The sequence below is a fragment of the Molothrus aeneus genome, chromosome 6 (assembly GCF_037042795.1).
Source record: "Molothrus aeneus isolate 106 chromosome 6, BPBGC_Maene_1.0, whole genome shotgun sequence".
NCBI classification, from domain to species: domain Eukaryota; kingdom Metazoa; phylum Chordata; class Aves; order Passeriformes; family Icteridae; genus Molothrus; species Molothrus aeneus.
In genome coordinates, this window is record NC_089651.1 from 48,508,661 (window position 1) to 48,528,736 (window position 20,076).

At 43.7% G+C, this 20,076-nt stretch overlaps 1 protein-coding gene, 1 long non-coding RNA gene and 1 other non-coding gene across 3 annotated transcripts; 1 reads left to right on the plus strand and 2 right to left on the minus strand.

Moving 5' to 3' along the window:
• Window positions 1-4,621: 4,621 nt before the first annotated feature.
• Window positions 4,622-9,916, minus strand: LOC136558381 (uncharacterized). Its single transcript, XR_010783871.1, has 2 exons — window positions 9,043-9,916; window positions 4,622-7,389 (listed from the first exon to the last, which is right to left on the minus strand). It is a non-coding gene; the product is annotated as an uncharacterized lncRNA (long non-coding RNA).
• Window positions 7,693-7,961, minus strand: LOC136558530 (small Cajal body-specific RNA 13). Its single transcript, XR_010783901.1, has one exon. It is a non-coding gene; the product is annotated as a small Cajal body-specific RNA 13 (non-coding RNA).
• Window positions 9,917-10,470: 554 nt separating the features above from the next.
• Window positions 10,471-18,014, plus strand: GLRX5 (glutaredoxin 5). Its single transcript, XM_066551728.1, has 2 exons — window positions 10,471-10,786; window positions 16,641-18,014. Exons 1-2 carry the CDS (start codon window positions 10,471-10,473, stop codon window positions 16,817-16,819), a joined length of 495 nt encoding a protein of 164 aa, XP_066407825.1. The 3' UTR covers window positions 16,820-18,014.
• The last annotated feature ends 2,062 nt before the right edge of the window (window positions 18,015-20,076 follow it).

Here is a 20,076-nt window from a genome sequence, read left to right on the forward strand (position 1 = left end):
TCTCAGGCCGGGGGGCATGGCTGCTTCACCAGCAGCGTTCCCTGGGCTTTCATGGGCTCCCTTCTGCCTCCAGCCAGCCAGGTGATCTGCCATCCATGTGCCAACACGCTCTTAACTGGAATAGCTCCGTACTAACATTGCTCCCAAAGCATCAGGAATCCCTATCCCTCACCAGCAGTGAAAAAGGTCACAGGAAATTTTGTCCAAACTTCATGGTAAGGATTGCATTTTTACAGCTGGTTCTGACCTTGAAGCTTCAACTGCCCATGGTGTATACTGTAGTGGTACAATTTGGGGTGACTATGACCTTTTAAATTGTCACTGAGAGGGCAACTGAATGCTGTAATCACCTTGAGTTACTGGGCAAGCCTTTCAACTAACTTGGAAAATAATTCATTTTCTAGTTTGTGTAGCCATGATATTTTCTGAAAAATCCCTTTGCCAAGATTTTTTCTCCTGAGAAGCTGAGGCCTCAGAAACGAAATGTAAACAGTAATTATCTGCTGCTGTGGAATGCAACAGCTGGATCTTTGATTGGTCTCACGTGGTTGTTTCTAATTAATGGCCAATCACAGCCCAGCTGTCTCGGACTGCCTGGTCAGTCACAGAATTTTGTTATAATTCCGTATTCCATTCCTTTCCTTTCAAGCCTTCTGATGAAATCCTTTCTTCTATTCTTTCAGTGTAGTTTTAATATAATATATATATAATAAAATAATAAATCAGCCTTCTGAAACATGGAGTCAAGATTCTTGTCTCTTCCCTTGTCCTGGGACCCCTGTGAACACCACCACAAGTTTGCTTTTGAACAGACTATTTACTTGGAGGAAGTTCCTATCTTTATCAATGTGTAAAATTGAATCTATGCCTATGCAACTGCCCTTGCCCATGGTAATTCAGAGCTGACTATCCTTTAATGACCTTTGGAATAGTGTGAGGAAATGGATACAATCCAAAAGGGTTACACTCCAAAGGAATGTGACTAGAATAGGTAGATAACAGGGAATATAAATCTTACTTGTGAATTTGCCTTAAGAAAGCGGGTTCAGTTATCATGGTGAGTAGACGAACGCTGTTAATGACAGAGATTAATTCCTTAGGAAACCACCCCTTAGGAAGTTACTTTGCATACCTAGACCTTTTAAACCCCTTGTATTCAGAAAGCTTGCTGGTGGGGGACAATACATCACTGTATCTAAAAATTGCTTGAATTAAGCTCCTTTTCTGCAATTCCCCATGTGGAGGCTTTCATGGCTCTGATTCTACTCCCTCAAACATCTTGTACATGCTGAGTTAGAAAAATCCCTACACACAGGCAAACAGCAGGCACTAAGTAAAGGAGCATTCAGTGCATTACTCAAACAATAAAAAGCTGTCCACAAACCACACCTAAATGACAAAGGAGAGGTTAGAATGACTGCAAGCAGTGTGGAATAGTAGAGGGGCTTTGAAAAGGAACAAACAGCAGCCCTAGCTCTCTTTCTTTGGAAGAAAGGAATATATTTTTAGAAGCAGTTAGCCTGGCCTATAAGCCAAACCACAAGTATTTAGTCAGTGAATATATAGCATTTTCAGGCATTTCCTGTGATGAGCAGAACGCCCAAGAGACTGGGTGGAAAGCACCAAATACTACAAAAGTGTTGGCATGGATTACTGCACAGGACGGCCTGCACGATGTCTGCAGGGTGTCAGAGAACCAGTTAAAATGCTGCAGGGTAGCAGCTCTCTCTTATTAGTGTAACACACCCATTGATTCATGCTCATGACTGATGACAAGCTACTATTACAAGATATTAGGATGTTTTCCTTTATGTTTACTTGGGTAGAGCAATATACTCAAATAATGAGTCACATGGCAGTCAGGGTGGGAGGGACAGCATTTGTTGGCAGAGTAACATTTCTGTGCAGCATACCAGTGACATGTCTTTAGCCTGAGAGGTTTCAATATTGGAGCTTCTCAGCATTGTTTGTGTGTTGTGTTATAGCTACAAGACATTTCACATTGCTTGACAGAAAGCTTTTGTGGGTGGTGGGGGGAGTTGCTACACAAGAACTTCTCCTCAGTTAGTGAGGAATCAAGAACTCTAAATGCTGATGACAAAGCAACATATCCTCAGGAGCACCAGGCCAAGGACCACGCTGGCAAACCAGGTGAACTTCCTTCTTTTATTTACCCAGAGACCACATGGACTTAAACCCAGCATTTCATATTCTCCCTGTTGCATATGCTGGACTCTACCTTTTTTTCTAATTTGGCTCCACACCTGAGCACAGACTGACTACCTCCACAGGAAAGTACAACTTTGTGATATTGGATCAGTCCTGACACCCTGTCACTTTCAGAGTTCAGCCAATTTTTTTGTTGCATTAAATTTGGCAGAAAAATAACACCCTTTTCATCCCAACTGATCTCAGATATCAAGAGGGGCTGGAGAAAGCTGGGCTTATTTAAGTGAGAGCAAATTCAACACTAAGGAACAGACATGCAGGGCAAGTGGGACACTGTGATTCCAATTACACTCAATAAGAACTACCACATTTTCAAATTCACAAATGGTGTGATACATTCAAAGTCTGGTCACACCCAATGAACTCACAGTGCTGGCCTAGAAGTCCAGTCCTCATCAATTACTATCACAGCCAGGTGCAACACATGGGCAGGGTCATAATAGAAGAGAAGGCTCCAGGGAGAACTGAGAGCACCTTCCAGTACCTAAAGGGGGCCTCTTTGATGTGCTTTGAAAGCGTGAAGGAAGCAGCAGCAAAATGGAAGGCTGGAGGTTTAGGAAGATGCAGTGCTAGCTTCTTTAACTAACAGCAATGCCCCCATTGGCACTCAGCAAATGAGTCAGGGGAAGCCAAGACTCCATGAAAATAAGGATTTGAAGCCAAATCTCCTGTGTGCAATTCGACTGGATTAGGTTTTCTTCCTTAGTACTCTCCACAATTTTTTTTTTTAATTATAGAAGCTGTTGACAACTAGTTTAAGAAAATATTCTCTGAAGTCCCCTGAAGAGAGAAGAAAGACAACTTTTGTTATATGACATTCCATAATTAGTTATTCCTTGCTTCCCTTCCCACCACAAATACAATTTTGTTATACTGATTTCTCTGAGACTCACAGTAGTCTGGAGCTACACTTTCACCAATATTAGTCTCCCTTTTCCTAGATATGATAGGTTTGTAGAACAATTTGTTTAGATCTAGTCTTTTAAGGGATTGAAACACATACTGCACCAAACAACTGTTGTATGCCAGTGTTTAAAACACTGTCAATCTAGGAAGTCTTTAGTTTTACTTTCCTCCTTCCATGGCACACAGACCTTAAATCATTCACCACAGTAGTCAAGCATGAAACTAAAACAGAGCACAGATCTACTTACTCTGATTGTCTCAAACTAAAGTACAGTGACAGAAAGCAGCTGTGAGGGTACACTTTTGTCTCCTGTCTCCCAGGACTAGCAAGGATGGAAAAGTAGTATGTGAACAAAGAGCAAAAGGGCTACTGATAAGAAAGGGAGGCCAAGGATGATTCAGAGTGATCCAAGCATCACTGTGACAATGAAAGTGATTTTTCTGAAACTCAGAGCTTTTTCCCAGGCTGAAAATGCTTTTGTTTGTCTGTTTAAAATGAAGTCAAACTGATTATAAAGCAGGCCTTTATACAAGCCCCAGAACTGCTACAATTAAATGACACACAACTTTCAGGGCCAAGTTCTTTACCCTGCAAGTTGCTCTAGCTATGTCGAGGCTGGGGAGCAATCCCAGCTGCCATGGATATTAGCAAGGGAAGAAGGCTACTATGAACTTCAGAGAAAACATTAAAGTACTGCAGGATGGAAACTTCAATCACTGAATTGCAAGAAGTTTACTTAAAAGGAAGCATGAGAAACCATGCAACCATTTTAAAGGAAATTTAGGAAAGATGCATATGCTTGCATTTGTGGAGAAGCTGCCTGTTCTGTGAAAAAACTGCTTGCCCTCTAAAGCATAGTTAGTAAATGTCCCCCCAAAAAACCTGTTTGTGTGATGCAGTTATAAAACCACTGCATGTGCACAGTGAGAGCAATGAAAATCACTGTATCTCTATGCAGCATTTGGAAGTACTCTTTGAAAAGTCAGATTTTCAAAATATACACATATTCATACTTCAGAAACAGAGAATGAAAACATTTTAGAACATAAAAAAACCCTCAAACCTCCCCCATCTGTACATTGTTATTTCTGGTTTTACAAGTTTTTCTTTTAAATTAACTATATCAATCTAAAAATTCAAGTTTCTGGGCTCCCCTTTAAGAGTTTGCCTCCCACAAGAGATACTTTTACTCTGTGCTTCATCTTTGAGTCCACACATTACAAATACAAGCATGCCCAACACACCCACTCCTCCTCTCCCATTTTAAGTTTCTGCATTTCTGTGTTTCTGTTTTTCTTCATATCACATAAACGCTCTACAGACCAAGTACAAAGTATAGTTCTACTGTACTCATGGACACTTTTAACATACACATGACATCAGTATCTGTGGTCAGCAGGCAGGGATTTAAAGCACAGCAAGTTCAAAGCAGCTGCTGATTTCACAGGCACACATTCCTAGAAAAAAATGAAAGAATAAAGGGTGTGCAGAGAATGAAAATCTTTATTGAAATATTGCAGTACCAAGCTTAAAAACTCTTAAGATACACAAAAAACCTTATCATTAAGATTCTTCATACCAATTCCTTCTACTTTACAAATACAGTGATGTGTGCAAAACTCCTGAACTTTTACTTGGGGAAATCGTCCATACAGATGAAAACTCACATGTGATGACATGCTGAGTACTGTCTTCTGCCACAGAGGAGATCAAATGGCCAGTGTTGAGGTTTTTGTAACAAGATGCATTTCTCAAAATTACTTATCAAAAGACTGTAATTAAAAAAAAAAATAAAATCTCTATATATAAGAGGTAAGGTAATTCAGAAGTGCTGAACAGGAAGGGATGTAACCACTGAGGCACCAAGCAATCAGCCCTGCCCCTGTGGTCAGTGTGTAACTCCGGGCTCACCCAGACAGAAGCTGCCAGGGCCCCCTCGTGGTCACCACATGCCCGATAATCGCAGATGCTCTTGTGCCTCACTGCACCTGCACGTTTTTGAAATAAACTGAGCCAATGAAAACGCCCCTGTCACCACTGCTGTGACAGAGCCTGCTGGCAAACCTTAACTGGGGCACAAGAATCCTTACAGGCCATGAGTGCCCTGGGGTTTTCCCAGCCTTACTAAAAGCCAAGACACTTCCAGCACTTCAAATAAATGACAGTTGTACAAATTACCATACCAGAGACCAAGACCCTGTTTCCCTAACACTGGACTAAAGTGAGCACACAGGAAGCAAAGAACAGGACATGCACATAGTTCCAGTCCCACTCCCCAGCTGTAGAACAGTTTGTGGTGATTGGGAGTGGGGCTGGCTCAGCCTCATCCCCAATGAGCACAGCTGTGAGCAGCACTGACAGCAATGAGCCACGGAGTGCCCAGGGGCACTGACCAACCACCAAAGGGAACAGAGGGCACACAGGTGCAATGCATCAACATGAGGGGATAAAAGGGCTAAAGAACAAGATGAGCAGACACTTGCAGCCTTCTGAAGTGATACAGTGTTATCCTGCATGGCAGATGCTTGCAGCCTTCTACAGTGGTATGGGGTTACTCTATATGGGTTGAAACTTCATGAAATTGTACGATGATACTCTGTATATCATGGCCATCTCCACTGTGGCATATGCTGCAACACCTAGCCTTCTATGGCTCAGGGCTTGATACCATAATGGTGCCTTTATATTTGGCAGATCAATTTTTTTCTTGAGCTTGCCCAATCTCTTTCTAAGGCACATCAAAGATTTTAGCACTCCTAACTCCTGGATGAAAAGAGGCCAGAGGTGTTCCCATTAGAGGCAGTATTTCTTAGTTCTGCATGGAAATACATACATATAAAATTATGCTTCCTCTGTAATACTGAAAGATTCAAGAATCACTACCATCTGCAAATCAGAAACAAGGATCTAACAGATTTTTATATGCCAGAACAGTTGCAAGCAGCTTGCTTACTCCAAAGAACAAATCTGCTCCTCTATTACAGAGGTCATACTACTTGCTTCAAGACAGTGTCACAACTCAAAGCTCAGTGCAAAGAGGCACACAGTGATATCAGTGTCATTAAGAATAAATGAAGTCTCAAGAGTGCCTCATTTAAAGGTCCACATTCAAGCCTGAACATGACCTTCCATTCTATTTCTTAAATGTGAGGATCAGACATTTCTCCTTGGATGATTACCATGACCCCTCCCTGCCAAAGGCCTTTACATGGCTTAAATCAAAAAACTGCCTTAGGTAATGTTTATCCCCATCAGTTAAATTAATAATACAGGTCACTTTGTAAATATTCTTCACTGATCTCATTTATGAAATGGAACATTGTATTTTAAGGCTGCCACAAACACTCTTAGGAATGTGCCATAAATCCATGGATATTATTTAATTAATCCATGGATATAACTTAATCCAGCTCAGAAACAAACTTGCTTATAGATCTCTAGGTTATACCCCAAACAGCAAGTTAGATACAGTTCAGATTTCAAAATGTCAGTTTCCCTGTAAAATTCCCACAGCATCTTTAGGTTTCTGCTGTTTGTTGCACAACTTTTTAAAACTGGCACATTTCCAAAATAACCAGGAACTTTTCACAGATGTGTTTTCAGTGTTCATGGTTTAGGCAGCTCAGAATTGTAAGCACATTTTAAACATTCATAATACTCTCAAAACTGAGGATATATTGGTGCTGCCAGATGATACCATGATGGTACACTGAGATTATTTACCTGGCATGCAAAAGAGGTGGAGCTCAAGCTATCCCACTTAAAAACTTCAATAAACAAAAAACCCCACCTAAATAGAGCTCAATTGTTAGGGCACAAGATGGAACTTCATTTTCAGTCACTATCACAACATAGAATGACACAGAGATATCAGACTTGAACATGAAGACATGTCCTATTCTGATAAGCTGAAATGAGACTTTTCTTTCTCACCAGCTAACTCAGCCCTCCCCTTTTTAAAAACAAATAAAAACTCTTTTGCTGACAGTACCATTCTTGGATGTCCAACTCCTTGTACACCATGTGAGAACAAACCACAAATTTATAAATCATAATTCTGTTCTGCAGCAGAATGCCTGATGTTAACCCAGTTTATGACTGACTGTGAGCATTTAAACCCTACAGTTTGAATACTGGTGCTTTTATTAGTGCTTTCAAAATGAGGTGATAGGTCTTCTAACAGGAACATCAGCAAAATGTCAGGATGCAAATCCCATTAATGTTTCTTCTGAACAGATGATTTAAATCATTATCTGGAAAACACAAAAAGCTTCACTTAGACTAACAGAAGATGGAACCTGGTGACATAATTATCTGTTTCTAGAGTGTACATGGACAAATTGTTTCAAGTCTTATCAGTAGGTTAAAGTGCTTATCCTCTAATTGAGTGCTGCATATTGCATAATCCAAAAGTATTTGACCACACTAAATATCTTATTAAAAAGCATTCTGTTAAGCTTAATATCTCAAAGGCCAATCTCATAAAACTACAGTAACTACTAATCCAGTACTTCTATTTAACCTAGTACACAAGACTTCTGAGAAGCTTCCCAGCATTTTATAGCAGTTTTTTCAGTGTTCAGCAGACATTACTCTATTTGCTAAACAATATCAGACTGCAAAATTGCTCTCACTGTTGATAGATCAATAATGACACGGGAGAAGTCATTACCTCCGTGGCAACAGGGTGGCAGCTGTGGGAGGAATATTGCGCACGCTGCTGCTGCTCCGGCAGCCGTGCCTCGGCTTCCTCGCTGCTGCTCTCTCTGCAAGCCTGGTGTGCCCAGGGTACCAGCAACCAAGGGCACCTCTTGGACCACAGAGGATTAAACTACAGCTCTATGTAATTTCTGAAAGAATGTATACTCACAAGGGTTTGTTACACTTGAGGCTGATGTCTTTATGTTACTCATTTTTAATTAACTTTGTAGGAATAGGTAGGACAAAATTCAGGAAGGCAAATACCACAGTATTCTGTTCTTAGCCCAATATTTCATTGAAAGAAAACACTTAGTTGTGTTTAAGAATGAAAAGATATCTTTCTTGTCAATCAATTTTTATTTAATTCCACTTTGACTCTCCAGGAATCTTTATACTTGATTAAAATGACAAAAGAGACCCCTTGGGATATTACATTTAACACTTGTTAAGTCTTTGCATATTGAAACTGTCCAACAAATAGGAAAACATACTTCTGCTCTGCATAAATTACTGCAGTTCCAGCTAGCATGAACAGGATATTTTTTTTTCATACTGCAAAATCTTCACCATGTCAATCACAACACATAAACCACAGAAAGCAAACACTCCTCTGTGTCTTGATCACCATGGTGAGCCTGGCTTGTGATGTTTTAATGACAGCAAAACATACCAACTCACAAAATACATGGTGCTCATCAGCAACACAAGATATGAACTTTGCCTTCAGATTAAAAGTGTTTCCTCATAAATACATCTACTTTTAAATACTGCAGCAACACTGTACTTATTCATAACCTATTCACGTGGGATGACAAAGGGCAAGTTTGTAACAATTCCCTTTGGAATCTGTTCTTAATAAAGTTTAATAAAATGCAACAGAAACGACCCTGAGGGTGGCTTCAAAAAAATTAAAACAAAGTTGTCACTCAAGCATCAGCTGGATTCCACAAGAAACAAGAATTAGGTGAGCACTTTTCTGAATGCTGAAAACAAGCTGATCTGCAAAACTCTCACAAGAACAGAACTGGATGGTAAAAGTTCTTTTTCTTACAGATATAAATAAGACAAATGGTTATTAATATACCAAAAGTCCAGATGCTACAGCTGCAATATAAATTAGCACTCAAAATACACTGTGACTTGTTATTCGTGAGAGACTGTATTTTAGTACAGAGGAAAACTCACCAACATTTTCTTCTACTTACAGGAGAGGCCCTGCTGCTTTAGGAGACCTTCACGCTCTGCGCCAGGTTCTTGGAAAGAATGCGGCATCTGCCCAGGAGCCCGAGCACCGCTGGCTGCACAGGCCAGTCTGCAGGACACGTTCCAAACCCAGCCCTTCTCTGGCTAACATCAAGACAGTTCTGCCCTTGCTCCAGCACCGACTGAACCATCCTGCTGCGCAGGCAGCCAACCCGATCTTGCTCCCATTTTCCCATCCCGCTGCCACCCCTGCCAGGTGCTCGGGAGAAAAGGTCAAGCTGTGCAAAACCACTCGGGTCTCCCCTCTCAGCACCAAGCCCGAGCAGGCACAGCACCGCTACTTTCTCAGGGACAAACCGCCTGCTTTATCCCACCAAAAATCAACCAAACCCGGCCAAATGAACGCAGTCAAATCCACCCCCGGACACGGCCAAAGCCAGGAAGGCGACAGCCCCATGCAGCAGTTTGCCAGCTGCTCATGCACAGCCTCCGCCGCCTACGAGCACAGAAGGTGCCGACCGAACGGCGCTGCTCGTCCGAGAGCGGCCTCCCCGGTGCTACCGGCGCACCGAGCACACTCCAGCCCCGCGGCTTCACCCCGCACAGCCGGCCCCACTGCAGCGCAGCCCGGCTCCATCAGCCCCCTCTGCAGGGTCTGCCCTGACCCTTAGCCAGCCCCGGCCCGAGGGAGCCCCACCACCAAAGGGCCGGCGGGATAAAACCCAGACCCCGCCCGAAGGCCGGCGGCGCCGGCACGGCCCGGGGGTCTGCGAGGGCCCGCAGGCCCGAAGGGAGAGGCTGAGCGCAGCAGCGGCCGCTCAGCAAAGCCTCCCCGCCGTGCGGCTCGGCGCTCCCTGCGGGGGTGCGGGAGGGGAAGCGCGGCCCATCCATGCCGGGGATGGGGGAAGGGCGGCCCGTCCGTCCCGCGGAAGGAAGAAGCGCGGCCGGTCCATCTCGGGGAGAGGGGAAGCGCGGCCGGTCCATCTCGGGGAGAGGGGAAGCGCGGCCCGTCCGTCCGGGGATGGCGCAGGGCCCGGGCACACGGACCAGCAGCGCCCCCCGCGTGCGGCCGCTACCCGGAAACGGATGGAGCCTTACGCCAATCGCCCCCCGAGCATCCCAGAAAAGCCCCGCCCCGGGGCAGTCGGACCAATCGCGTCCTCAGAGAGGCGGGATTAATCAATTCACAGTTGATTGACAGGTCCCTCTCCCAATGCAGCCGCAGCCGCTCCGTTCCCTCCACTAGGAAAGCGGAGCCACCTCAGGGTTGCTGGGCGGGACGAGTCTCGCTGTTTCTCAGCACTATTGGCTGTGCCTGCTGATTGGCGGGTGCCTGCGCCTATGCGGAGGAAGCTCTCCGGCGGCCCGTCGCGCCGTGCGCCAATGAGCGGGCGGTGCAGGCGCGGTGCGGCGGTGCCGGCGGCGGGGCGATGAGAGCGGCGGTGCGGGCGGCGTGGCGGATCGGAACGGGCGCCGCTCTGCGAGGCCGGGCCGGGCGCCCGCTCAGCCAGGCGGTCGGGGACGGCGGCGGGGCTGAGGGCGGCGGCGGCGGCGGCGGCGGCGGCTCGGGGTCGCGGGAGGCGGTGGAGCGGCTGGTGCGGGAGCACCCGGTGGTGGTGTTCATGAAGGGCAGCCCGGCGCAGCCGCTCTGCGGCTTCAGCAACGCCGTGGTGCAGATCCTGCGGCTGCACGGCGTGGAGGATTACCGCGCCCACGACGTGCTGCAGGACCCCGACCTCCGCCAAGGTCAGCGCCCGGGTCACCTCTGGGTGCCGCCTCCGCGGGGCCTGGTGGGGGCAGAGCCGGGGCCGGCTCCCCTGGGGAAGGGCCCTCGGGAGCTGCCGGCAGGTCGGGCTTGTCTTAGCGCCGCTGGCCTCGGGCACTGCGGGAGCGGGCCCTGCCCGCTTGTCCCACCTGTAACTTGCCCCTTCTGGCTTTGTTGGGTGGGCTGGGTTGGGCTCTGTTATTTTTAACGAGGCCACATGGTGGGGAGAAGGGCAGCGGAGCTGGGGAAGGGTCGGGAGCCCGTGTCCTGTGAGGAGCGGCCGAGGGGGTTTGGCGGTGTTTCACCTGGAGGAGTGCCATGGTGCATGGGACCGGCCGCCTTACTACTCTATAGCTGCATGAACGGAGGCTGTAGCCAGGTGGGGATCGGCCTCTTCTCCCAGGCAACAAGCGACAGGACAAGAGAACAGTTGTAAGTTGTGCGAGGGGAGCCTTAGATTGGATACTAAGAGGAATTTCTTCACAGAAGGGGTGATTAGGCATTGGGATGGGCTGCCCAGGGAGGTGTTGGAGTCACCGTCCCTGGAGGTGTTTAAGGAAAGTCTGGACCTGGCACATAGTGCCACGGTCCAGTTGACAGGATGGTGTGCAGTCTGTTCAGTCGTGGGTTGGGCTCGATGATCTCAGAGGTCTTTTCTAACCTAATTAATTCTGTGATTCTGTTTGGCGTTGGTAGAACTGGAAGTGTATCGCAGAGATGTGCCATTGAGGTTGCTGCCCAGACGCCCTGGTTTGGTTTTTGTGACCCTTGTAGTGTTCAAGACGTCTCAGTTATCAGCAGAGTGCAGTTGTGGGTGCAGGGTGATGACTGGAGATCGGGCTCTTTGTGCCACACTGCCTTGCCTGGGTCAGAGATAGAGAGCTGCATTAAAGACCCTGAAATACTTCCTTATCAGGTTTTGTCTTCCCTGTGAACAGTATGGTGAAATTTCATGTATGGCTTTGACTTGCGTTACTTGATTCCCAGCTGGCACCGCCTGCTGGGATTCTCTTGATGAAGTGCAAATTTATGTTAATCATTTGCACAATAAATACTTAGTAATAGTTTCACCATTACTGCACAGGTGGTAGTAGCTATTCTATATAAGGTTTTTTTGCCAGTGGGGGAAAGCTAGTAATCTGTTCTGGTAATGCTTTTCATCTTTCCCTTTTCAATGAGCATAGCTGATTGTTGAGGTTTTATGTGGCTGTTTGAGAAAGTTTAAAAAAAATACATGCAAGTACATAGTAATTAGTCTTGTATGTGTGTGGCATTAACAGTTCTTGCCCAGAATACACTAAAATGTGCTGTAAAGCCACGTGCTGGCATGTGTCAGGTGACTTTGTTCTCCTTTGGTTTTGGTGTCATCTGACTAACTCAGTTTTTTATTAGCTCTTAGCTAAAAGGCTCATTTTTCCAGTCCTTGTTTGCTTTTCAATTCACAACTATAATAGTTGGTATGGTATAAAAGCTTAGATACTGGAGTTTCTGGTAATGACATCTTTTGTTAATGAAGATTGATTTTGTTCAAGTAAATCTTCCTCTGCCTTTGCAGGTGAATCATGGTAATTTTCTAAACTTTGTTTACATATCTGAATTTATTAATTGTACAGTTTGCTAGTACAAACTCTTATCTCTTCTCAAAGTTCATAAACTAAAAAGGAGGAAACAAACCCCTGAAATCAAATCATCATCATTTCACTTTTGCTTGAGGAGACTCTTGTGAGCCTCTGAATGGGCAGTGCCTTTATAAGTTATAGTCCCTGAGCATTTGACCATGTGAATAGATAGTATTTTCTTTCTATGTAACTTAAATTTTTCCTCCACATGAACTCGGGCTTGTGCTGGGCAAGGAGAGAGGTTATTGCCCTCCTGGCTACCAGAGCTTTAAATTGAAATTAGTGTCTTGATCAAGCCCTCCAGTGTCTAAGCTACACAGCATGCAGTTACGGAGTGTACCCTTGCACAATGTCCTGCTGGTTCTCAGGTGCTTAAAGGAGTTGTTCTGGTCCTTTCCATGCACCAGCTTTGGCACCTGTCCAGCTGTGCAGAGGGCCAGCTCATTTTATTAACTGCCTCACTGGGTCTGCAAGTTAAAGCAGCAGTTTGTACGGTGAGCTGAATGCCAGAGCCAGCACAAAGAACAGAGCTTTGAGGAGTTGGGGAGTGGCACAGCCACAGCAGAATTCTTGTACTGCTTCAGCTGTATTACCTACTGCACCCCAAAAAGCCAGGATGTGCCTGCTTCTGTGGATGGCAATCTCAGACAGAGGGAAGGACAGGGCTGCTCAAAGTTGTAGTTGTCTAAGTAGCCAACCCTATTTCAGCAGTGACTGCCTGAAGGGCAGGATCTGGCCTCGAGTGCCAAACATTTAGACATGCACCATGTGAGCCTTTCCTAGGCTCTCTCTGTGAACCTAATCTGCTCTGCATGGGGGCTGGTGAGGGGGCGTGGAACCTTTAGCTGTGGAAGTATCAAGTACATCAGCAAAGGACTGATCTGCAAGGAGATGACTGTGTGAGAGCTGACCACCAGCTTTGTGTTCACCTAAACCTAACTTCAGTGTTTCAATAAATGTGTGTTTATACATTTGTAGTAGGGGCAGGCTGTCGGAGAAAGGGTAATTCAGTCATGTCTGGATTGCTTGTTGGTTTCTTGCCTGTATCTATTGAAACACCTTATTTTTAGCTAGTTATAGTTCAATTGGTGAAACGTACACTGTGCTCAAATATGGCAAGCTGTAAAGCTGGAACAACTCCCCTGCTTGCCTCTTTACCTAAAAACTCACATCTGTGAAACTAAAGTAATTGGTACTTCATGTGATCTGTCTGAACTTGAGCTGAAGGTAGACTTTCCTGACACAAATCCTTCCTTATCACAGCTGGTCTAAGACACCTTGGCACTCTCTTGGGCTCCATGGCAATCCAGGCAATTTCTCTAAGTTGGCTCTCAGCTGATGGACAGTGTTAGACTGGTTCCAGTCACTGAGGCAGAGATGTTTGAGATTACATATTGGAAAATTAGTGGTTTAAACTGTTGTGGTAGTTCACCCTCAGATTATTTTCATTGCTGTCTCTACTGTATCTAAGCATGGGATGCTGCCAAGCAGGTGTTGTTGATCCTTTCTCCCACCCTTGGCTAGCCTTCCCTCAGTAAAGCTTGTAGCAGTGCTAGTGGTACTCAGGCTTTGGAATAGGCTGCACAGGGAAGTGTTGGAATCTCCATCCCTGGAAGTGTTTCAAAGGCATGTGGATATGACACTTTGGGATATGGTTTACTGGTAAATGATGGTGCTGAGTTAACAGTTGGATTTGATGATCTTAGAGGTCTTTTCCAGCCTTGATGATTCTGTGATATCCATGAAAATGTGTTGCTTTTCTGGAGCAAGTATGGTAGGAATGAGTGTTGCTTGATTCAGTTCTTTGACGTGGCCCATCCTTCATTAGTGCTAATGCTGCCAAGGGAGGCTGAGAATTGGTAACTGGAGCTGGGGATAGGGGTGCGAGTGTGCTGGGTACCCATTTCAGCAGCTCTTTGCACCAATCCTGGTATCACAGTTACCTTAAATGTGCTACCAGAGCTGTCAGACTGACACCCTGGCCTGTGGAGTGTGTTTTTCCAGAGTAAACAGAGGTTCAGAGCAGAAGCTGCAGCTTCTGAAGTACAGCAAGGAGCCAGTCTGCAGAGAGGGGATGGATATCCCTTGGGATGTCCAAAGAATCATGGCAGACGTGCACCCCGAGTGCAGCAATTGCAGCCCCGGCTGACTTGCAGTGTCAGTGGCTGCTGCCCTGGGGGAGGCTTGGTGCCCAGTGAAGGGAGGGTTCAGTTTGTGACCTGGGAGAGCCCCAGCACTGAGGCATTTAAAGCAGCTTGTCCAGCACGAGACATGCAGCACGCAGAGCAAATAAGCTTCATGGTATTCTTATTTTTATCTGAAGCTGGATAGGTCCTTGAGAGTACTATCAGTGCTTGTATGTGTGTGCAGTTGGGTCCTTGAAGAAAATATTTCTATGAAAGAATTTTTGGTGTAAATATTACCTTGGAATGCTCATTAGCAGAAGGTTTATTATGCAGAGCCCTTGGTTCTCAATTCATGTTTAGCATTGCAGTATCTTGAGAAAAATGAGCCCTATTTCATATCTGCAGTGGTTCTTTGATGAGGGTCATCTTTAGGCATGTCTTAATCGTGGAACATGGCTTTTCATTAAAAATTGGATGGGTTTAAAGATATTTAGGGCAGTTTAAGCAGTTTTGAGTACTCAAAGGCCAAAGAGCATTTAAGAAAAGTATTGCTAAGTGGAAGTTGACATCAAAGTTAAAAGTTCTGCAAACCAAGGAAGAAACTACAAGTGGTGATGATGGAGGTTGGCTGGTTATGGGTTCCCTTTGGCCTTGATTTATGTGCTAAACTTTCTGGTTTGGGCTTACAAAACATTGGTTATCCATGCACAAAATCTGAAGTCAGAATAAGATCTCTTAGCTGACATATGTAGTGGTTAGAAACCCTTAGTCACAACACCCTTTTTTTTCTAGGTTGCTATTATTTTAGTGAATTTTTAAGCATGTTGTATTTTGCTAAGGGGAATTAATTATTAGCTATATTGCATCTTTTAGACATTAAAGTAACAATCCCACCGTATATTTCCACTTATACATATTTACTAAAAAAGAAAGTGGTTTAAGTTCCAATAAAGTGAGCATAATTTCCTTACATAGTTATTTTTTTACCTTGAGTATTTTGGGTTTTGTCTTTTTAGTCTCTAGAGACTAAAATGTTTTCAAAGGGAAAAGAAGTTCTCTTGTGCTGTCAGCTACTCAGGTCTAATATTTGTTGGTGGGGGGTTGGCTCCCAAGGTGAGTGGGCTCTGATGTTCTGAAAAGGTACCTCTGTAGGCTTAAGTTTGTTTTCATGCCTTTGTTGGAAAAATTCCAGGCACTGCATGTTGAAAATACATAAAAATGTTGAATCAAAAACTTGTCATCTAATCAAATACTTGTGGTTGTGTTATAAAAGTAGGCACAGTAGGTTTTAGCTATTTCCTTTGCTACAGAAATAATCGCTTTGTGTGAAGGGTCATTTAAAAAGTGGCAAATTAGATACAAAGATTCTTGTGTAATTTCTTGTGATGTCTAAGTGCAAGCTGTTTCAGTGTGTATCAGCTGATCAGTTTGTATTTTTGGGTGGTCTTACATTTGCCTTCTATGAAGTATAGTTTTAAACTTTAGTTCTGTACTTCATAATTGTGCCTTGAGCTGTGTTTTGTTAAATGAGCACTTTTAAAAAGACTTCAGCCTTTGTGCCCCTCCCATGTGCTGTAAGGTCTGGCATTGAAAGATAAAGCAATTTGAAATTCATAAGGCCTCTACAGGGGCAAATGTATCTTGCAGCTGAAATTGCAGGAATAAGTGTAAATGTATGAGTTCAGTAAGAGTATAAAGTATTTTAAAAGTCCCTCTGGGAAATACAACAGAAAGTAAACAGTTCTCAATATTTTTCAATAGTTCTCATTTCTGTAATTGATTGAAAGTCATGGTTTCTTATTGGGAGTAAAAAGAGATGTGGCGTTTTTCCAGTCCCTGCGTGAAGTCAGTATAGGAGCTGACCCCATATCTTTCAACCCACATCTTTGAGTTGTGGTGAGAAACAAACCTAACTTTAATACAGTTTTTTTTCTGATAGTGCTCCTGGTTATGTAGACATGTTTTTGCCTTTATGGAAAAGAAATTGGAGTATCAGTGGTGGAGTCAGGTGGAAGCAATGCATTCCTTTTAAAATACTGTTCTATTAGGAGAGGGGAGAAACCTCTAATTTTATTTTTTTTCTTATTCAGGAATAAAAAACTACTCCAACTGGCCTACCATCCCACAAGTGTACCTCAATGGTGAATTTGTTGGTGGCTGTGATATACTCCTCCAGATGCACCAGAATGGAGATCTTGTAGAAGAGCTGAAGAAACTGGGAATCCGTTCAGCACTGCTGGATGCAGAAAAAGACCAAGAGAAAAAGTAACAAGAGAAAAAATTGCTGTGACAGGAATAAAGCAAATCTTTGATAAGAACTTATTGCCCATAAAGCCTTACATACTTTAGGTCAAGGAAAGCATCTGTTTGAGCTGACACTAAGTGAATGTCTCTTAGCTCATGGTAAATGTAGTGATCTTGGTGTTTTGATTTATGGGTATTGTGAAAATTTGAGTATAACCACTGCACTGTAAAGCAAATGTTTGTGAAAATTTGTGTTTTAAAAAAGTTCACTTCTAAAAGCGCTCTTCTTCATTGAGGTGGGAGTAAACCAAAAGAACTAATAATATTTTTATGGGTTTTACATGTGTGATTCTCTGTTCTTTGATACATGAACCTATACAAACAGCATTTGCATTCCCTTGCTTCTCTTGAAAAAGCATTAAGTAATAGTGCATCTGTTTTTCTGTTTAACTTCTGGTGATAAGAGAGCCTGTAAAACCTGTGTAATCACATACATATAGGAGAAAAACAGTTTGCCAACAATATAGGAGAAAAAAGATTATATGAGAGTGCATGACATATACTTTTATTCCGAAGGGTAAAAATAAACAGAACTTGTACAAATACATGTATAGTGGTCATTATTACTTTGTAACTTTCTGATGGCTTTTAAAACTGCTAAGAATTGTGCCTGAATATTTTATAAAACCTTTTCTACCTCTTGCAAAACAGCTTTTCCCCATGCTTATATATTCTGTGTATGGGAGCTCTGTGTCAGTGCTAAAATGTGGGAATTATTTAAGGCTTCAGTATTCTAGCTTGAAATAGTACAGGAGAATACTTCAGTTATTACTGTAATCTTGTATTATTTGCTTGTTATGTTTTTACATTTGTTGTGTTTCCAAGTGTTTTCTCCTGACTGATGTGCTCAGGAGAATAAGCCTTCAAACACAGGATTTACAGATGAAATGTTCATGTGGGTAAGATGAGTGCAGCAGAAGGGTTACTGAATGGATAAATATTTCTTTTTGGAAAGTCTCGGAAGTTTTCAGTACCTACCTAACCACATTTCTCTAAATGAAAAGAAATTATATTAACCAGTGTAGCTTCAGTTCTATAGCAATACTGCTAAGATTAAAAGCTAACCAAGCTATTTTTAAATGCAGTGTAATTAATATAAACCAGTCTGCATGTGAATTAGGCAAATGGTTGGAAATAAACTGTGTTTTATGTTGATTGTCTACAGTAGTTGCTCTTTATTTTAAATGTCTGATGAAACTGATACTACTTTTGATTGGAAGCCTAGGATGTTTTCCACTGCATGGGATATAAAATGTGTTCCGGAGAAAGAAGAAATTAGAAACGGTCAGTGAAAGACAAGAACAGGACTGGAACCTGTAGTCAGGAGAGATTTGATGTAAGTTCTGGTCCTGAATCTCTCCTGCCCACTTGAGCTAGCAGTGGAGAAGCTCTACTAGAACATTCTGCACAGGATTTGCCAAACTGACAGCAGTAAGCTCACAGTATAATTGTAATGCAGTCAGGGTCAGCAGGATTAGATACAGTGTGTGTGTTGTGGGTATTCACTGCAGGTCTGTGGAGGTCCCTGTGTGGCCACTGTGTAGCAGGAAGTTCCACTTGGGGCTGTGAGGCACCCAGGTGTGAGTGCAGGATTTTTTTCTGTTCATGTGCCACACCACATCATGCAAAGCTTAAGGTATCCATGAAGGTTTGTTCTGAGCATTTGAATTCAGATTAAATTAACTTTCTTATGGCTAATCACTAGTAGTTTTTGCCATTCTGAATGTAAAACAATGTTTAAAAATAGAAGTAAATTTCAAAAGTCTTTGGTTATTTGTGTTGACCTATTGAAATGAATGTACCCAGTAAACAAAAAGGTAATGAAGAAAATTTAATTATTTTCTGCTTCAGTAGTTAACTCTTAGTCTGACTACTAAATAAATCTATTAAAAAATAATCTCCCATAATTGCTGTTTCATAGCTCTCTAGTTTTCTGCACAAACTGAATATTTTCCAGTAATATCTGCCAGCAATTTAACATAAAGGAAATTTCAAGATTGTCAGGTAGTCTTTATTCTCTATGCAGCAAAATTTTTCTCCCAGCATGAGTTCCTGCTTTTAAAAACCATGGGAATTTTTCTACTTTCTCTACTATCTTCCCCTCTCTGGATTTTAATTACTTGATTAAACCTTTGCATAACATACACACAGTAGTGTTTATATCAATGTCTACCTGACTGGAACATGTTACTGAGCAAGTAACAGCAACAGTGATTCCATGAAGTGTTTGTGACAGAGCCACACTAGGGAATGAAATTGGGAATTCTGCCTGCATTCCCTTGCAAGCTGTACATTTCCAGCCAATGTGTGCATGAGCAGTTGGTCTACATTGATAAAAATGATCATGTTAAACCAGCTGCAATAAAAAAAATTACCATCTTCTTAAATTGTAAACTTCAGATGCTCACAAAGAGCTTTATTTTGTTGTTGACTGAGAGTATTTTCCCCAAGAAACTAGTTCTAGGGGATCATTTTAGAAGATGGGCAGCATTGTGCACTCTGCTCATCATCCTCTGCTGTCCCTCAAACTAGAGGCAAAAGGGCGCATATGCTTCCAATCCCAAAGGGATGCTACAGAGAAAGTGATTTTTTTTGAGGAAAAAACCCATGCCTCTCTTGAGGAGAGATTTGCACCTGCTTTTCTCACGCTCTAAGGAAGTGGGAGAAGGCAACTGGTAATACTGGAGTACAGAGTGAGTACCAGTGAGTGTGCTGAGCTCACACTGGGGGCCTGGTGCCAGCTGGAAGCTCGATGAGGAATCCTTGGTCAGGAGGATGTGACAGGTTCTGTGGAATAAAGGGTGACTTCTCTCCCCAGGAGGAGCAGCTTGTCACAGGAGGTGAGGGAGGGGATGGGGAAGCTGCCACAGCTGCTTGTTCTTCCTGGGTTCCTCTGCTGTAGAGTGAAGACTGAAGAGGTAACAGTGGTCAAGAGCATGCCTTGAGCAGGCCAACTGAAGTTGCTGAGGACAGCCAAGAGCAAAATATGGGGACCTGTCCTTGGCATCTTTGGTGAAAGGCAAAACTGCCTGGTCATGAGCTGGGTCTGCTGCGGTAAGCATAGGGCAGGGAGCAGGGCTGGGCAGCAGCATTGCAGGATCAAGCTTGGGTCTGGAGCTGCCAGTCCTATTCCTGCTCTTTGTGTTCTTGTGTGTTGGGCCAGGCAGGAATTCTGCCTGCTCCTCTGGTGAGATGCTGCTGGATCCCTCTTGGTTGGACTGC

What these genes read in the sequence shown, in the direction of transcription:
- GLRX5 (XM_066551728.1), top strand. Translation starts at nt 10,471, where the DNA reads ATGAGAGCGGCGGTGCGGGCGGCGTGGCGGATCGGAACGGGCGCCGCT. An exon ending in GGACCCCGACCTCCGCCAAG is followed by an intron (nt 10,787 to 16,640) that starts GTCAGCGCCCGG and finishes TTTCTTATTCAG; the next exon opens with GAATAAAAAACTACTCCAAC.